The sequence below is a fragment of the Engystomops pustulosus genome, chromosome 8 (assembly GCF_040894005.1).
Source record: "Engystomops pustulosus chromosome 8, aEngPut4.maternal, whole genome shotgun sequence".
In the NCBI taxonomy this organism is placed as follows: Eukaryota; Metazoa; Chordata; class Amphibia; order Anura; family Leptodactylidae; genus Engystomops; species Engystomops pustulosus.
The window spans coordinates 68,390,028-68,410,513 of NC_092418.1; the positions used below are offsets into that span (position 1 = coordinate 68,390,028).

Sequence of the window (20,486 nt, forward strand, 5' to 3'; positions counted from 1 at the left end):
CCCATTGGGGACAGGGACCAATTTGACATGCTTTGTGCAGCGCTGCGTAATCTGTGTGCGCTATATAAATAAAAGAATTATTATTATTATTATTATTCCTCATCTTCCCTCACGGTGTCAGGATGGATATCGGAGGTTGCGACGCTGACATCTTGTTGAACCTCCGATCGTCTATGGCAGAGAAGGAAACGTATTGTTCCCTTGCTCTGCCGAGACTGTATTCGGGCAGGTCTATTGTGTATGGCCCGAGGAGCCCGGACCAAAATATACTGCGGCTGATTCAGGCGGTCGGCCTGAAGGCCAAAATTGACCAAATCTTAAGGTGTTAAATACAAAATGCAAATTGAACCAGGAATTGAATCAAAAACTTTTTTATATTGCAAAGCTCCTTCTTAAAGAAAAGCAAGCATTAAACAGTTGGGCATATGCATTAAAAAGTTAGGGAAACTCACATGTTAAAGGGGAATTTTATGTTCATCCTGAAATTTCACCAACAAGCTAAATATCCCTAACTTTGTGAGTAGTGTCTATATGTATGTGTTATACACATATATGTATTTTAATATGTGGCTCTTGTATCTCAGTTTCGTCATACCTGGGGCACTTAAATCCCCTGGAAAAATGTGTCAGGCAATGTGTGTCTCTTTACAAGTGGAGATTAGAGGTCTATTATGGTACATGTGCCACTGAGGTTAGTTTCAAAGGGGTTTCCCGATATCCTGTGAAATAAGATGAGTGTGTATACAGTGGGGAAATCCCTTTAGGGAATGAGGAAGTCATAGTATAAAAGTATTTCCTTTATGGTTGGTAACTGTCAGACATGATATGTACCATACTAGTAAAAATATCATTTTTATCTTATACTAGCTGAAGCTTCCGGCATTGCCCAGGATAGTAAATAACTACTCTTTGCTATAACAAAATAGAAAAGGTTAACAAAAAATATTTTATATCTATCTCTCTCTCTGACTGTCCCTGAATGTTTCTGTCTCTTAGTGTCTCTGACTGTCTGTGTCTATCTGTCTGTGTCTCCAACTATCTCTAACCGTGTCTGTCTCTGAATGTCTCTGACTTTGACTATTTCTGTTCCTGACTCCAGGTTTCTCTGACTGTCTCTGTCTCTGATTGTCTCTGTCTTTCTCAGACTGTCTCTGTCTGTCTCAGACTGACTCTGACTTTGTCAGACTGACTTTAACTTTCTCAGACTGTCTCCAATTGTCTATGACTGTGACTGTCTCTGACCGTTTCTGTATCTGACTTTGTCCATGGGGCAATTTATCAGAAGTGTTTTAGAGCAGAACTTTTCTAGTTGTCCATGGTAATCAGAGCCCAATTTTAATTTTACTACAGCTGTTCATAAAATTACAACTGATCTCACACACATACACTCAGCTTTATATATTAGATCCTGGTCTTCAATGATGTCATGTCAAAGAGACAAAGTTAATCACTTATACATCTGCCATATACTGTATATATTTATGTTTGGTGGAAATCCATGGGAAAAAGAATCTGGTGGGGGTACCCACAGCGTTGTCAACCACACCCCCCTTCAACTGTGTGCACATAAGCACCCAATCTTATAAAACTACATCACAAACATAAATTTAGGATGATTACAGGCCCTGGGCTGTAAGGGGATTGTAGCCTCCCCAACAGATGATGTTTAGTGCATAAAAAAGTAATATAGGAAAACATGTTGAATAGCTAATGTAACATAACTAAACATATTACATTGGGACAGTACCAATACCAGTCCTACAGCACTACAACCCAATTTACTACACAGAAACATTACCAAAACCACTATTACTACATAGATATGGTACTGGATTCTAGATTACTACATATATACATTACCAGAACCAAGATTATTCCATAGATACAGGACCAGAACAAAACTTACTACATAAATGCAGCACCACAACTAAGATACCTACATAGATATGTTACCAGAATCCAGATTGATGCATAGATGCAGGACCAAAATCAAGATTACTAAGCCACATTGCCTGCCCCAGAAGCCACTGTAGTCAAGCACACCAAAGAAACCAATATAGTAAGAGTGGTCCCAAACTAGCCAATAGACAGTGTCCAAGTCACAGTACATACTCCACAGAAGCCATAGTCAATGATTTTATTGCGGACAAGGGGAAAACAAAATGACTATAACCACCCACTCTGATCCGTAGCATGAGGGCCAACTTCAACCCCAGGTGTCTGGCTGCTCCAGGTTCAGCAGGGTTATTAGTCTGAACCTGCAGTACTGATGGAGGCCCCAACCATCTCTAAAGTGATGGAGGCCCCAGAGGAACATGCCCTGGCTGCCGTCCCTGTAATTTGGACCTGTGGCCACCACCAAACTCTGGCAGGTGTCCAAGTACCTGGATTCGTTACCATAGGATGGCTGTGGAATATGCAATAACTTCCGCCCATTTCATTTGCAAAACACTTCAGTAGCAGTGGTCGGGAGAAATTATCACACAGGTGAAAATGTTTTTAATAACATTTAGAACAAATGTACAGTATGTATATGGCACATGAAGGTGGTAACTCATTGTTAAAAAAAACAATATGCATATACTGCTGTAGAAATGAGGCACAAACACATATGCATGGCTCCTCTTACTTTATTCTAATGCAGTATTAAACACTGACTTATATATATATATATATATATATATATATATATATATATATATATATATATATATATAATACTGCTTATACATATACCCATAGGATGCATAATGACAGTGTACATCTCTCTCACATTTTTAAACTGGGTAAGATAAGAAGTCCGAGAAATGTTGGTTTTAACACGGTGAACCTGAATGAAAGTTATGATGCCACTCCATGCAGGAGATCTGCCTATAAACAGTGGTGTAACTTGAAGCTGTCGGGCCCCAGTTAAAAATGTGTGCCAGGTCCCCAATTACAATGTATTGTTTATAGTGCCAGCCTTCTCACACAGGAAAGGTACACCATTGTTTATCCTGGATCTTGATCTTCTTTATTGAGGAGGAGTTTACTTCTTTCTTTCAGAATTATCTTTAATTAATAGATACCTATTCATGCAAAAGAAATATTTAGGCCACTGATAGTTTTGGTAGTTTAAAGGAAATGTACCATCAAAATTAAGCATGATAAACTAAGGCACAGTTACTGTGGTACCTTTTCCATGGTCTCCTTCCTTATAAAATCTATGAGCCTAAGGGGCTACCCTAGCCCCTCACAGTGCCCGTATCTATGTCCCTGGTTTATCATGCTTATGTGGCTGGTATATTTCTTCTAAAAAGTGTGGAGATAAAATTAAAAGCACAAATTCATTCTCCTTTTAGAAAACACAACTGGGGCACTTTAATAAGGCAAGATCTGAGGCAGGAGAGCATGGGAGTTGCAGTCCTTTACATGGTTATCCTATACACTGCAAGCCATAGCAGCATCAAGGCAGAAATGCTAGGCCGATAATTAAAATAAATAGTTATTAATTCTGATTATTGATACCTTCATCTGGTTAGGATTTAACACATACTGTATATAAGGATTTAAGATTTAGCAGGAAACCTATTTTTCTCCTAATGTAACATTGGTTGAACATGTAACCCTGGTAGAGCACAGTAATACATATTCATTTTGCGGCAACCCAAGCCATTCAGACTGAACATTGCTGGATACAATTAAATCAATTCCTCAACTTGAGCGCTTTCAGGAAATAGGTTTGTTAGTTATTATCACCTCAGATGTATTGATGCCTCTCTGAGTCTGAAATATGGGCTATAATTAGCAAGTGTTGGACCTAATAGGATAAAGCAATTTATAGCTCAGGATTTTAACATTTCTTGGTATCTTATTTGTCTATTTCTTCGTGTATTAAACTATAACATATTCTCTCATTCTTTTGACAAAATTATATGGTGAGGTGCTGCATAATACATACATATTAACCCCTTCGGTTTTTCGGCATATTCTGATGTTAATAACTTTTTCATGCTACAGTGTACAGCAATTTAAAAGTTACATTTTCTTGTGGGACGAGATGTTGTTTTCATTGTTACCATTTTTGTGACTGTAGAGTCTTTTGATCACTTTTGATCACATTACATAAAATGTGTTGCAAAATGAAAAAAAAAGACTTTTGCTCTGTTCTGTTACATAGTTCTTCAATAGATCGGGGCACATAGGACGTGACAATACCGTACATGCCTATAATTTTTTTCATTTATTTTTATATCAGATTTAGGGAAGGAGTGATTGAAGCTTTTAGTACCATGGTACTTTAACCGTAGCGGGCATGGTCATTCCTACCAGATACAGGCAGTCCCCGGGTTACATACAAGATAGGGTCTGTAGGTTTGTTCTTAAGTTGAATTTGTATGTAAGTCGGAACTGTATATTTTATCATTATAATCCCAGCCAGAACATTTTTGGTCTCTGTGACAATTGGATTTTAAAAATGTTGGGTTGTCATAAGAATCAGGATTAACACTAAAGCTGCATTACAGACGCCTTTGATAACTGTTACAGCTGATCATTGTAGCCTAGGACTAAAGTACAATAAATTACCAATATCCAGAGGTCCGTTTGTAACTAGGGGTCGTATGTAAGTCGAGTGTTCTTAAGTAGGGGACCGCCTGTACTGCAATTCCAACCCTCTTATCGTATACCCCTTGCCACCCACCGATGTACTATTTCGAAGGATTACAGCAAGGGGTAAACCAATATTAAGGGAACACTGCAGATCTCTCCCTGCTGCGTTCTGTAGGAAGCTTCATTGCTTACTTCCAGTGTATAGATTTTTGTCCACGGTCATGTGCATCTCTGCTCTGGCCTTCATGCCGTTAGTGGATGTCACAACCAGGAAGTGCTTGCATACTTTAGGATAAGCTGCAGATGATTTTATAAGAAGGGCTGATGGATGGATGGATGGATCTTGGAATAGGAAGAAGACGTATGCAGTATGACATAGGTTCTGTTATGAGTTTTCAAAGGCTCTTTACAGCTGTGCTAAAACTATTTTTGGCCAGCTAAGATTGGAGTTACTTTTTAATGACAGCATGCAACTTTGAAATGGATCATACCAGTACTGGGCATTGCAGCTATGAATCCACCAAAGAGTGGCTGTGGTTTGTGGTTGGCTGTGTGTATCAGGGCCAGGACAAGGTATTTTGGTGCCCTAGGCAGACAAGCAAAATTGCGTCCTTCTCCCCAAATTAGGGCTGATCCTAATGGGAAAAATGAAATGCCCCCCCCTTAAAAATAATAAAGAAATCTAAGTGGCCAACTTCTATGCAAACATCTACAATAAGGCCTCCTTCCATATAATTTCCACCTTATATGGTAGCCCCAGCACACTTCCCCAGTATATAGGTAGCCCATGCCCTAAGTATTTAGCCAGCCAATATATATCCAGCCAGCCCCATAGTATGTAGCCAGTCTGTCCCCTGCCCCTCCAGTATATAGCCAGTCAGCCCCCCAGTAGTATATAGTCAGCCCCCCTGTAGTATATGGGCAGCCTCCCCTGTAGTAAATAGCCACCAGCCCCCTGTAGTAAATAGCCACCAGCCCCCTGTAGTAAATAGCCACCAACCCCCTGTAGTAAATAGCCACCAGCCCCCTGTAGTATATAGCCACCAGCCGCCTGTAGTATATAGCCAGCCCCCCTTGTAGTATATAGCCAGCCTCCTTTGTAGTATAAAGCCAGTTTCCCTGTAGTATATAGCCAGCCCCCAGAAGTATATAGTTATCCCCCCTGTAGTATCTAGCCAGCCCCCCTGTAGTATGTATCCACCCCCTGTAGTATATAGCCAGTTCCGCTGTAATTTTTAGCTTGCCAGCCCCCTGTAGTATATAGCCTGCCAGCCCCATGTAGTATATAGGCAGCCCCTGTAGTATATAGCCAGCCAGCTGCGTGTCTGCACGAACCTTACAAATTAAACTGTAGGTCCTGCACAGCTAAGTTTAAAGACTGGCCAGACACATTGAAAGTATACTATATAAACCACAAGAAAATACAATGGGGCTTATTTACTAAGGGTTTTGCGGCTGCATTTTCGCCGATTTTCCAGACTTTTCGGGGATCACGCCGAGGATTGTGTCACTTGCAACAGTTTTGTGTCCCAATCGTGCCGGCTTTCACACCACGCAAATCGGAGGCGGGATGATCCGACTGATTCGGACTATGCGAGGGATTTAACATTTAAATTTGTGTCGCAAGCCATGCACTTACATACACCGGGAAGAAGAAGGTGAACTCCGGCGGACCTGATTGGGGAAGCGTCACATGCAGGAAATCGAGCGCACAATCTTCATGGTTCACAGCAGAATCCATCCTCATTGGACAGTCCGGATCGGGGTTTGCGCAGGGACCGGGTAAGTAAATGTGCCCAATGTGTCATAAATACGCCTCCTTATAATATAAATATTTTATTAGTATTCAAAACTTCAAAACATAAACAGACATAGACCAGAAATTATTAAAAACACTTTAAAAGTATAAACATCTGCACAATACCAAAAACAATAATGTGGGTAGAGTGGTTACACCCTATCCAACACCCTGGCTGCCCAAATAAATGATGCATTAGATGATACTCATTATGTATACAAATGCCTAGCACACAAGGATATAAACATGTTAAGGTATAACAGTGCACAGTAAGTCAAACCCATCAATACCAGTAATGGTAAAGCATCCAAAGCAGTATTCACTGTACAGAGATAAATATTTGTTCACCTCCCTAAATTATAAATACATCACTGAAAGAGTAGTAGGAGAGTATCGACTAAATAATGTAAAATATAACTTTTAATTCACAACTTTAAAATTAACGAATGTGAGAAGTGTGTAGTGCTACACCAAGTACAAGTGCATAAAGAACATTCGTGCTGGCCCTAGTTCATGTAACTGGTCTAGGACAAACTAAACCAGGGTCAGACAACGTTGCAGGGGTAGTAGGCTGGTGGATAAGAGAAAGCCTTGTGTATGCCCAAAGGCAGGCTAATGTATCTCTAATCCGGCCAGACACCTCTTGCATAAGATGAAAGAAATTTTTAATTAAAATTATGTGCCCAATCCCAACCACAGTGCAGAGCGGGGTGTATACCCTGCACCAGGAAGGGAGAAAGATATGGTGGAGGCTATCAGCTGAAATGATGTAGGAGAAGGGTCAGCTAGTCAGTCGGACTGGAACCTCAATGGGTTAAGATCAGCTGCTGACCTACAATAAGAGCTAACTAAGACCCTAATTCCTCAGCGAGCACTCCTAAAAATGCTAAGATCCTACGCGTTTCCTGACAATTCTCATCAGGGATCAGATAGATTTGTCATATTGAATAACTGATGTAACGCATTGTGATGGGTGCACATTCGCACAGCGTATCCCCGTATTAATATCAACGGCAGCGTGCACGGGGAAACGCTGGGTATTTAAACTAGATACCCCGCCCACCTGTGACCTCACAGGGTAGCTCACAGCCAATGCCAAGAGCCGTGTCAAACGGACCCTCACATTGGGCGCACCCACGTAGCGTCAGAAAGTTCCGGCCACTAGAACACAGCCGGGGGCGGGAACCCACCGCCGGTCATGTGATCGCGGATGGGCGTGTCACTCGGACCGCCCAGATTCCGCATCAACTAGGGCTATTGGACGACTGCGAGGTGTACAGATATCTATAATGGGAAGCCCCTCCTGTTTCACGACAGGGGACAGGTACAGGGTACCAAACAGATAATTGGGGACCGAATGGATGCCCGTCACGCGGCATCCACAGCCGAGTAGGACGCATATATTGCAGATGATTGCAGCACAGAATGCAAAGAAAAGCGGACCAGATTATATCGTCATACCAGCACGAAATGATTCGTGCAGAGATGAAAACAGGCTCAGGATAAGAGCCTGTAGGTATGAAGAAAAGAAAAGAAAAGATGATGCAGAAGCCGTTTCTGCAAACGAGGGGGGACTCAAAAGAATCTAGAATATAGAGACCATGGATAATTAAGTCCTAAGTAGAAAGATTACAGAGTAGGCAGGAGAGGGAATTAGAGGAAACTCACAAAGGAGAGGTTCTCATTGAGCCCGTTGGGTTCCACTGTATTCAGGGTGTAAATCCACCTTGTCTCTTTTTGTTGTATTAGTCTATCCCAATTGCCTCCTCTTTTTGGAGGTCTCACTTTTTCTATCACTTGAAAGCGTAGCAATTTGGGATTGCCATTGTGGTGGTTCACAAAATGTCTAGCTACAGAGGTATCTCGTCGGTTCCTGATATCTCCTACATGTTCCTGTATCCTGATTTTAATTTGGCGGTGTGTTTTCCCCACATAGTTCAATGGGCAGGGACATGATAACATATAGACAGCACCTTCTGTCCTACAGTTCGAATAGTCCCTAATGGAATATGTGGCTCCAGTACTAGCACTTTGGAAGTTATTCCCCAACAGCACCAGTGGGCACACATTGCAATTTCCACATTTGAAGGTGCCAATATTTTTTGTCGTCAGCCATGTCTGGGGGGAACGGACAGGTTCGAGGTGACTATGCACTAATCTGTCTCGAAGGTTTTTCCCCCTCCGATATGTAACAGATGGATATGGTGTAAGGCATTCCTCCAGGTCCTGATCTTGTCTCAAAATCCGCCAAAATTTACTAAGGATTTGTTTGACCGCCACAGCGTTCATATCGAAAGTACCAATCATCCGCACGATGTTGTCATTCTCCCTTGTTTTAGGGCTCAAGAGATCTTCTCTTTTTGAGCCTAGGGCATGCTGAAAGGCTTTCGTAACAGTTCTTTTTGGGAAACCCCGCTGTGCGAACCTATTACTCAAATCCCTAGATTGTGTCAGGAAGTCCTCCGTTTGGCTACAGTTTCTGCGCAGTCTGAGGAACTGGCCCTTCGGAATACCCCTTTTGAGAGGTGGAGGGTGACAGCTCTCCCACCGCAGTAAACTGTTGGTTGCCGTTTCTTTTCTGTGTACCTTCGTCTGAAGTTGTCCATCCGCAGATTTCGATATCCGTAGATCTAAAAACGCTATGGATTCTTCATGAATTTCACTTCTAAATTTCAAACCCAGGTCATTAACATTAAGTGCCTGGACAAATGTCTGAAATTCATCGGGGGTAGATGACCAGAGAATCAGTATGTCATCTATATACCGAAGCCAGATGGACAGATACGGTGTCCATCTGGCATATTCCTCTGAAAAGACTATTCGGTCCTCCCACCAGCCGAGGTAGAGATTCGCAAAACTGGGGGCCATCGGGCTCCCCATAGCGGTCCCCCTCAGCTGGTGGAAGAGTTTGTTCCCAAATAGAAATACATTCTTTTCCAGGGTGAATCTGAGAAGGTCCACCACCAAGTTGTTATGGCTAGAGAAATGAGTGCCTCTCATACTCAGGAAGGTCTCCACTGCCTCACATCCTTTAGAGTGTGGGATCGAGGAGTAGAGAGCCTCCACATCCAAACTAGCGAGGTACATGTTCCCCTCCAGGACAATTCCTTCAAGATGCTTAAGGACGTCCGTGGTATCTCGTACATATGAAGGCAAACTCATGACAAATGGTCTCAAGATCTGGTCCACGTAAATGCTGATATTTTGGGTAAGGCTATTTATCCCCGAGACAATTGGACGTCCTTTAAGCGGGGGATAGCCTTTGTGGACCTTAGGGAGGCCATAAAAAGTTGCCATGGTGGGAAATTTTGGGAGCATAAAGTTATGCTCCTGATCACTAATCAGGTGATCCCTAAGGGCCCTGTCGAGAATTTTCTTGAGTTCCCTAGAGAATTTTTCCACAGGATTCACCGATAGGGGATGGTAAGTATCTGTATCCGACAACATCTTTTCACACATGTTCACATAGTCCATCCGTTCAAGGAGGACTATGTTCCCCCCTTTGTCCGAGGGTTTTATGATCAAATTATCATTCCGTTCGAGGTTAACTAGGGCTGCTCTTTCTTCGGGGCTCAGATTATTAAATGGATCATGAGTGCCTCCTTCAAGATGTTTAAGCTCCTCGGTAACCAGGTCGACGAAAAGGTCAACATGTGTGGATTCTACTGCCGGAAACTTACAATTTTTCTCTTTGAGGGATGTAAACGGACCCTTCCCTGGTTCCCTCTCAGATTCTTGTATTAAATCGATCATGGTATCAAAATCCCCCAAATCCGATACATTAATCCCCAGCTCTATACATCTTTTACGGTCATGATGTTTAAAAAACTTCCTCCATTTTAGTTTTCTGGCGAACAAATGTACATCCTTGACCCAACTAAAGGAGTCAAAGCGTACCGATGGAACGAAAGACAAACCTTTATGGAGAAGAGTCATCTCAGCATCATCAAGATGATGTTTAGAAAGATTGATGATGCAATGATCCATCTCCCTGTCTAGTTTCACTTTTTGCTGGATTGGCCTTGGTCCCCCCTCAGTAGATATCCCGAGATAGGGGGATTGTTGGCATCCAAAGCAGTCAAGGTGACTTCATCAGGGGAAAAGGTCAGTGGTGCCAGTGCTGCTGAGTGCTGCTATTTTGGGGAGGACTGAGAGTGACATTGTCATTGAGAGTGACATCCCTCCTCAAAAAGGTGGTGCACAGTGGCATTTAAACCCTTAACACCAGCTATCAGTGCTAGTACTAATTGCAGGTGTTACTGCTTGGGATCTGGGTTCCATACCCAGGCCCAAAAAGGATTTTAAAATTCTGGTTCCGCCAAATGTTACTGAGCTTCTGAACATCTTTCTTCTTTGAATTGACCATCAATATCTAAACAGTGGTAGGCCAAACCACCCCAGACATCCATGTGTTCTAACTAAACACGTTGGTCACGTCAGGTTTCTGGAATATGAATTGAATTTTTGCAACATTTGCTTCTTTTCAGTGACTTTTGCAAACTACTTTTCAATTCTTCCTCCTAATTCCAGATGCAACCTAGATGTGAAAAGTCAGATTTATGACATGCAACTTTTTCACAAGTTTTGATGCAAAATCTCGCCAGTCCTCTCCTGATGTTTTGTGTGACTGTTCACTAGACCAGGGCAGTCTAAGCCGCCACGATACGTCCAAGGGACAGCAGAGCTCCCAAGACTTTCTAAAAAGGCACCGATCTTTGCAAAGCAAAACCTAGATATTTATGAATATTATATATATATATATATATATATATATATATATATATTATATATATATATATATATATATATATATATATATATATATATGTAGCAGTAAAGTATAATGGCTATCAAGCTGTGTGTTTGTTACCTTTAATTTTTTTAACTTCTTTCAATGTATTTTATTTTAGGAAATGATTCAATGCTGCAAATTAAAGCAAGGGCTTAATGTAAAAGCAAAGAGGGTTTCCAGTTCTGTAAAATGGAATGTACCAGATTCATCCGTAATGGGAAATTCTGTTAACAGGAAGCAGAAGGACTTCCAATGTGTACAGTTCACAACACACAGAGAAAATGACCATCTCAAGGCACAAAACAGGAAGACACTGACACATATGAGACTCTTATGTGAGTCTATTAAGGCTGCTCCTAGTAACAAAGAAAGACGAAGAATGGGACACGAGCATTGTCCAGGACCTGATAAGGTGACACCCGATAAATGTAACTGGGAAATGGAAGATCCAGATAAGCATCCTGTAGCCAATTCTCAGGTTTTACCTGTAAGAAATGAAGAGGCAGATCTTCAGGAGATGATAGAAAATTTGAAGGATGCTTTATCTCTTCAGATCAAACCAGGTATTCTACACTTCTGCACACATATTCTAATAGAGGCAACTTGTAGGGATTTTATTTTTTACAAGATATATTTGTTACTTATTGTAAATTATCCCAAGGTTTATTTTTCAATCAATTTCTTGACTTAAATAGAATAATTTCTGCATAGCTGTCCTTGGATGAGAGGAAGACGGTGGAGGTGAAAGCATTTACTGCTTTACTTGTGTCCCTGTGTGCATGTGTGCCAGAGGTTAAAAATTTGGTTTAACATATCTATTCAAGTGTGTTAAAATCTATGTTTGTGCACAGTATCATGATATTTACTGGTACAGTTAGTATTGTATGTACAGGTCGTTCCTTACTTAAGGACACCCGACTTACAGACGAACTCTAGTTACAGATAGACCCCTCTGCCCCCCTGTGACCTCTGGTGAAACTCTGAATGCTTTACTTAACTCCCAGGCTGCAATGATCAGCTCTATGGTGTCTGCAATGAAGCTTTATTAATAATCGTTGGTCCCATTACAGCATATTAAAATTGAAAAGCCAGTTGTCACTGGGACAAAAACATTTTTGTCTGGAGCTACAATTATAAAATATGCAGTTCCAAATTACATACAAATTCAACTTAAAGGGGTATTCTTGTTCGGGCATTCACATTCAGTTTTATTAATCTGCCATATAGAAACTTTTCTTCAATTAAATGTTCCTGTGTGAAGATAATTTCTCATACATGTAGTCGAATGGTCAATTAGAAACACAGCCGTCCTGTGGTAATGATCGCTGAATTCAAGTGGTCCTGCCTGACCTTAATAGTGCATGTCTGGCCACTACTTCCAAAATGTGAGGTGCTCATATCCGAGGAAGCTATCTCGTTTCTAAGGGACAGCATGGCTACATTTATGAGAAATTATCTTCACACAGGAACATTTTTTTTAATAACACCAATTGAAGAAATGTTTACATATGGCAAATGAATTTAATTAAATTTGAATGCCCAGATGGGAAAACCCCTATAAGTATAAACCCAAGGAACCAATCTTTTTTGTTACCTGGGGACTACCTGTATATGGTTAGCAGTACAGTTATTTGCATCATTATGTATAATATATAATATGTGTGTGTGTTTTATGTATACAATTAATAGTCTTTTTTGGTTCTATAGTGAAGTGCAGTTAACTCCTTAAATCCTTAAGGACCAAGCCACTTCAGGCCTTTCAGACTAATACCGATTTTCATGGGACATTCAGTGCCAGCAGCCCTGGGGTCCTTCATAGGACCTCAGGGCTGCCATGGAAGCTGTGGGCACCTGCCCTGCACGGAGGATGCTCAACTGCCAGGGACAAATCTATAGACCGTGGCCGCGGCGTCTATAAGGTTAAACACCCGGGATTGCGAGTATCCAAACCCTGTTTGCACTCTTATCAGACATGATCTGCAATGCTTGTTGGAAAGGGGCCTAACTCCTTACAAAAATAAAGATTTTGAGGCTAAAGCAAAGATTCATTGGAAACTGACTTTTACATTTTTAAGGGCCATGGTTAACAAATTCTATAAATTACTAGTAAAGTTGAAATGCTGACTAAACCTCTTTACAAATTCTTTGAGGTCTTGCATTTCCAAGATGGCATTTGCAACATAACACCTGAAATCTAGTCCAGCAAAATCTGACCTCCAAAAGCCTAATGGTGCTCATTTCCTGGTGAACCCATTCTGCCTCCAGGCAGTTTTTGACCACATGTGGTGTATATCTGTATTCAGGGGTATTGTGTAATAAAGCTTGAGGTGTACTTTCCCCTTTAATCCTTTCCCCTTGTTAAAAAAAAATCAGGGTTAAAGGAAAGTTCTGTTAAATATAACAACATTTTTCATAAACATTTTTCAATAAATTCTGGGAAACAATTGCAGGGTTATAATGCTGACTATTCAGACCCCTTTACATTTTTTTGTTACATTTTGTTTCATTCAGCCAATTGGTAAGCTCAAAAAAGGAGTTATTCTGCTTATTAATGTACACTCTGCTCCGATCTTGACAGAAAAAGAACAATAATGTAGATACTTTTGCTAATTTATTAAGCAAGAAAAACTGAAATATCCCATGATCATAAGTATTCAGCCCCTTTGCTCAGTATTGAGTAGACACAGCTTTGTAGCTAGTGCAGTCATGAGTCTTCTTGGGAATAATGCAACAAGCTTTTGACACCTGGATTTCGGGATCCTCTGTCTCTTCCTTGCAGATCCTCTCCAGTTCCCTCAGGTTGGATGGTGAACATTGGTGGAAGCCATTTTCAAGTCTCTCCAGAGATGCTCTTGTTTAAGGCCCCTTCCACACTTCCGCACAGGACTTGCCTTGCACTCGGACCCATTGTAATCAATGGGCTTTTTCAGACTTGAATTTTTTTCACGCGCACATGCGTGTTTTTCTTTTACCCCCTTTTAAATCTCAGCATGCTCTACTTTTGCAAGTCACGCGCGTGAAAAACGCACCATACAAGTCTATGGAGACGCATCAAAAACGCAATGCACTCTGAGACACATGCAAGTGCAATGCGTTTTTCACACATCAATTGCCATAGAAAAGATAGAGCTCAGTCCTGAGTCCTTTTTGCGCGCATTATCTTGCGCGTGAAAAACGCATTGAAATTGCATTGAAAATGCGTGTGAAAAACTGAGACACTGAACAAACTCTGACTGAAAACTAATTGAACTCTGATGAAAAATGTCAGTTTTTCACTGACCAAACCCTGATCACACCCTGATCAAACTCTGACGTGATCTGCAACGCAAGTGTGGAAGGGCTCTGTGCTGAGTGTATTTGGCAGGTGATGAGCAGTGCCTGGTTTTCTCCACACATACTATTTTAAAATGGAGTGATTTAAGGAAAGTATCTAATAAATAAACTTTTCAAAACCACCTATTCAAATAAAATATTCCCTAAAATTAATTTTGACATTTTCCAGAAAATTTGGGAACATTCATTATTCTTTTATCCTAATGATAAAATAAGAACATTTTAAAAAATATTACCTTCTACAAATCAGAACTATGGTAAAGTTGGTCCTAACATGCAAATTAGATAGTATCATTCTGGTGAGAAAACATTTTAGCAAGTAAGAAATGGTAAAAATATTACATTTTTTTTCTAAATTTCCATTTTTAATAAATATACGCTAAAAGTATCAAGTATCAATGTATCAAAAAAAAACTGAAAAAAAATCACTGGTAAGTCAAAGCATTTTAAAGGAAATCTACCAATAAAATGAAGCATGATAAAGTAGGGACATTTGCTCATAAATATAAATAGTCTCGCCCTTCCCCGCTGCTTCCTCAGCACAGGAAGTGCTCACTGCTTAAGCACTGAAGGAAGCAGGGGGGGGGGGGGGTGTGACAGTGTAACAGTCTGTAAAGCCAGATCACAGAGGGGCTGAGGTAGTTCCTTATTAGCATATTTTTTTGAAGTTGATTTTAGAAGATAGGAGGTCATGCATAACAAATTTAAGAAGATTTCCACAGTCACCGTGTCTGGATCTGTGATTAAGTGCCCCTGGTTGATTGATTTGGATTTTTGATGGTAAATTTCCTTTAAACCTATTGCTGCACGAGGTGACACATGTTAAATTTGAAAATAGGGCTCAATCCTAATGAGCCTGGTGCTACAAGGGTAAAAAAGTAAAATTTCTCATGATCATTTATAACTCAACATTTTACTTATTCTGAATTAAAAGAAATGATATATTTAAAATATCTAACCAATGAATCTATTTATCTGTAGGACAAATCCCGGCTATCAAACAGGAACTGCTGCATACTGCGGGGCAAGTTTCCAGATGCTACGCCAATCTCATCAGCAAGATAATTGAGCCAACATTAAGATGACATTGTTACTTAGGTCTGTTCTCATGGCTATATTAAGTATTGCCATTCAATTTTTCACAGTAATGCTCCACAGTTACCATCCATCTGTAACTTCAGTGATTTCAGAATTTATGTGTCAACAATAAAATTAGTGAATTTTGAGGCTTCTGTACATAAAGATTATGATACTGTAGCGCCCCACTCGTTCCGCCTCCGGTGTGGCTTCCTCAGGGGTATAAAGTGTGGCAATATTTGAGGAAGAAGTTTACCAAATTATACTTTTTATGTGATAAAATAAAATATTCATGTTCAGACAGTGTCATGTGCAATAAATTAGAGGGGACACGTGCCTTATAAGGAACCTGTCAGCAGAAATTGACACAATAATCAACTACCAGTATTTTGTTATACGGATTAAACATTAACACAAATCATGTTTTTATCATGGCCCAGCATGGTGGCATCAGCCAGAAAATCAATTTTGAAGTGCAATGTAAACTTGTTGCAGCTCAGCACTGAAATCCTTAGAATCATCTGCTGCAATTGACATCATGCACTGGACCTCTGGAGAGCCTTAGGCCCCTTCCACACTTGCGTTGCAGATCACGTCAGAGTTTGATCAGGGTGCGATCAGGGTTTGGTCAGTGAAAAACTGCCAATTTTCAACATAATGCGTGTGAAAAGGGCTCAGGACTGAGCTCTATCTTTTCTATGGCACTTGATGCGTCAAAAACGCATTGCAATTGCATTGGACTTGCATGTGTCTCAGAGTGCAATGGGTTTTTGATGCATCTCAATAGACTTGTATGGTGCGTTTTTCATGCACGTGACTTGCAAAATTAGAGCATGCTGAGATTTAAACGCGAGTTTAAAAAACCGCGCGTGTGTGCGTGAAAAAAAATGCAAGTCTGAAAAAGCCCATTGAGTGCAATGCAAGTTCTGCGCGTCAAAAGCATGCACAGAACACGCGCGTGAAAAACGCAAGTGTGGAAGGGACCTTAGGCTCTGCACATGTTGCAGATTGTGCAGATCCGCATCCAATGCAGACAGTTTTTATGTTTGTTTCGTGTGTTGATTTGTCTATCTAGTGTTGCGTTTTTATGCAGATTTTTTACCTTTTTTGTTTCAGCTGATCTGACTTAATTTCAAGATTTTCAAATGTGCGGGTTTGATGGAGATTTGTTGCAGATTTTCACTCTTTCAATGTAAAATGTAATTCAATCTTCAATGTAAAATTTCAATTTCAAATAAAACCATGCAAAAATCCTGTGCTTTGGAGAAGCAAAGCAGGAGGTGGGGCAGAGACGGCAGAAGTTATGGTTGAAGTGTTCCAGGGAGCATGATGCTGATAAAACCTGATTAGAACGAAGTGGAATTCAATACGAATTTCACGGAAAATTCAATTTGTCACGAATCCAACGTTTACGCTGATTCGTGGGAACGAAGTTTTTTTTTTTCCCTCTTTTTAGCTAAATGGTTGCGAGCACAATGGGGCAGATTTACTTACCCGGTCCGTTTGCGATCCAGCGGCGCGTTCTCTGCGCTGGATTCGGGTCCGGCCGGGATTCATCAAGGCAGTTCCTCCGAACGTCCACCAGGTGGCGCTGCGGCGCTGAAGTTCAATGAAATGCACTGAAGTTCACGTTACTATCCTGGATGAAGGTGAGTGCAAGCTCCGCGACACAATTTCCTTTTTTAAATGCGGCGGTTTTTCCGAATCCGTCGGGTTTATGTTCGGCCACGCCCCACCATTTCCGTTGCGTGCATGCCGGTGCCGATGCGCCACAATCCGATCGCGTGCGCCAAAATCCCGGGGCAATTCAGGTACAATCGGCAAAAAACGGAAATATTCGGGCAACACGTTGGGAAAACGCGAATCGGCCCTTAGTAAATGACCCCCAATGTGTTACATGGGGCAGAGAACTCTGGGAAGGAGAAAGGAACACCCTCGATAACATCTGGAGACCTGTAAGCCAGTCAGCGACCGCCAGGCTTATGTGATGTCACACAGCCCTTTAACAAGCCATTTGCAATCTCGGCACTTCACACTGCATGTGCTGTCTGTAGCATCTAGCTGCTTTTACTGTACTGTGCTGTAGGGATTTCTGCTCCTCTCCCAGGGTGTGCATTTAATGTGATCTGTATACCCCAAATAGCAGTTCTTTTTTGTTACTGAAGTGACTAGGAAGAAATCTGTTACATATCCACACAGCTGCTGTAGTGATTTCTGGGCCTCTCCCAGGATGTGCGTTTTTGGGCATCTGTATAACGCATATTTCCATACTTTTTTGTTGCTAAAGTTGAGAGCAAGAAATATGTGTCAAATCCACCTAGTATATAGAGTGATTTTTGCTCCAATAACAGGGTGTCCGTTGTGGGGTATCTGTATAACGCAAATTCCAATACTTTTTGTTGCTAAAGTTGAGAGCAAGAAATACATATCAAAGGAATCAGCACCAGTAACCTGGAATGGAGCATCCAGTTTTATCAAATCAACACCCGGGGTCATAACAAAATTTAAATTAACAAAATTTGCTGCAATCCCTGAATCCACAAAGGCTTTGCCAGAAACAGATTTCTCATTGACTGAGAGAGTTATAGGTAACAACATTTTTGAGACTGATTCGGGAAATACCTATGCACCTAAGCAACCTTATCAAAGGTCGCCTAGGCGCTTGTGTTTTCCAGTGCTGGTCCTACAGGGCACGTCCTGATTAGGTGACTGGTGTTTCCACAGTAGAAACAGAGTGTTACGATGTTACTTGCGGTCACGGGGAGAGATGGCTACAACTTGCATGGGTTCTTCTGCATTCCCCCGTGATTCTTTAGATGGATTGACAGAGAAAGAAGGCAGAGCGGTAGGAACACGGTGAGTAGACACACGCTCACGCTTACGTCCCCTAAAGCGCCTGTCTACTCTGACTGCCAGAGACATTGCCTATTCTACTGTAGAGTGTTTGGTTCGGGATGCAGATCTTTAAGGGCATCAGACAGGCCCAATCTGAATTGGTACCTATGGGCACGATCATCCCAACCCATTGGGAGGGCCCTTCACCTGAATACAGAGCAATAGTCCTCCATTGCACGTGTACCCTGACGTAAGGCAGTCAACTGTTCTTCAGCATAACTGGATTTGTCTGGTTCCTCATATAGAGATCCTAAGGCTGAAAAGAAAAGTTCCACAGAGGTCAATTCAGGTGCAACAGAGGCTAATGAAAATGCCCGCTCTGGGGACTACCTCGCAGAAGTGAAATGATAATCCCCACTTTTTAAACTTCATTTCCTGAAGACTGGGGCCTAAGACAAAAATACAAATTACAACTCTCCCTGAAGGAGAAACAAAGCTTCCTATCACCACTAAAGAGATTAGGCAGCTTGACTTTAGGTTCACACACAACAAACCTGAGGTAGCAGGGGGCGCTGTTCCTGCAACTGAACCCACTCAGCAAGGTCCTGTACCATCGGAACTAAGCCATCTATCTGGCTGCTAATAGCCTCCATAATACTGTCCCAGTAATAGTATAAATTTGGGCTGGTCAAAATGTAATGGCAGAACACAAACAAGGACAGTGAGCCCTGACTCTAAGACCCCCAATCTATCCCTACCTACTTATTGGGTTCACCCTAAACAGAGGCCAATAACTGGGTAAGGTGAACACGTAACAATACAGACAAACAAACACAATAAGGCAAGGTATACAATCCGATTCAGCAACAGCGGGGAATAACAATAACCAAATAATAATCCAAATGGAGTAGTTGAGACACAGGCAAGAGATCAGAAACCAGAACTAGAGAATGCAAGAGAAGCTAGTGAACACAGCAAGATAGCAGTTTTACCAGCAAGGAGTCAAAGCTAAACTGGACACTTATAGGGAACCTAGGCCCTGCCACAGGTGTAAGGAGCAAGCAATTACAAATCCACAGTGTTAACTCTTGCAAGACAGAATCAGTGAGGGGTGTGGCAGACATCAGGTCAGACATCCATATAACCTAGTTCAGACTGCAGGATGACGAAAAACTCAGTGTCTTCTAATCCTACCAGCACAAATAGAGGTGACAGCAAGCACAGACGTGACACACACATGCCGTTTCATGCCTCAGCACCTCGGCTGAAGGGAGCTGTTTGTCTTTGACATCATCTCCCGGTCCAGATGCTCCTGCTCCTCGTTACACATGGTGCCAGCAGTCGTTGAGCGAGGCGATTAGAAAGAGACAACTGTTTGTGTCCAGCCATCCTAAGGTGCAGAAGCTGACCGTGCTCCTGTCCAAGTTGTTGGTACTACAGTCCCTCCCTTTCCAAGTCATGGACTCTGCACCCTTCAGAGAACTAATGGCTTGTGCCAAACTGAGGTGGAGAGTTCCAAGCCGAAATTTCTTTTACAAAAAGTCAGTACCAGCCCTTTACAAATATGTAGAACAGAAGGTGGGCCAGTCCTTGAGCTTATCGGTTTCTTCCAAGGTGCATGACAGCGCGGCCGTGTGGAGCTGTAACTACGGTCAGGGCCAGTACATGTCCTTTAGGGCCCACTGGGTGAATGTGGTTCGCGCCCAGCCACACCAACAACTTGAACAGGAGATGCCACTTTCTCCTCCACGTTGTCAAACAACTGCTCATGCGGCACTGCTCTTCCTTCTCCACCACCACCTCAGCCTCCACAAGTCTAAGTGCTGCTCCATCATACCACATGAGCAAGGCACAGCGGTGTCACGCAGTTCTACACCTGGTTTGCCTGAGTAAACAAAGTTACACAGGGGAGGAACTTCTCAGGGTCATGGAACAAGAAATCAATGTGTGACTTTCTCCATGACAACTGCAAATCGGAACCATGGTGACAGACAATTGGAGGAACATGGTGTCCGCGCTGCCTCAAAGAGGGATGGTCCGTACACCATGCATGGCGCACGT

General features: G+C 41.8%; 1 protein-coding gene across 3 annotated transcripts in view; it reads left to right on the plus strand.

Moving 5' to 3' along the window:
* Nucleotides 1-15,889, plus strand: part of DYTN (dystrotelin) — a 53,726-nt gene extending 37,837 nt beyond the window's left edge. For all 3 annotated transcript variants that reach the window (XM_072121062.1, XM_072121064.1, XM_072121063.1), the window contains 2 exons: nt 11,299-11,743; nt 15,495-15,889. In XM_072121062.1, coding sequence (XP_071977163.1) covers nt 11,299-11,743; nt 15,495-15,598 — 549 coding nt within the window. In that variant the 3' untranslated portion in view covers nt 15,599-15,889. The remainder of the gene's footprint in view (nt 1-11,298; nt 11,744-15,494) is intronic.
* Nucleotides 15,890-20,486: the final 4,597 nt, after the last annotated feature.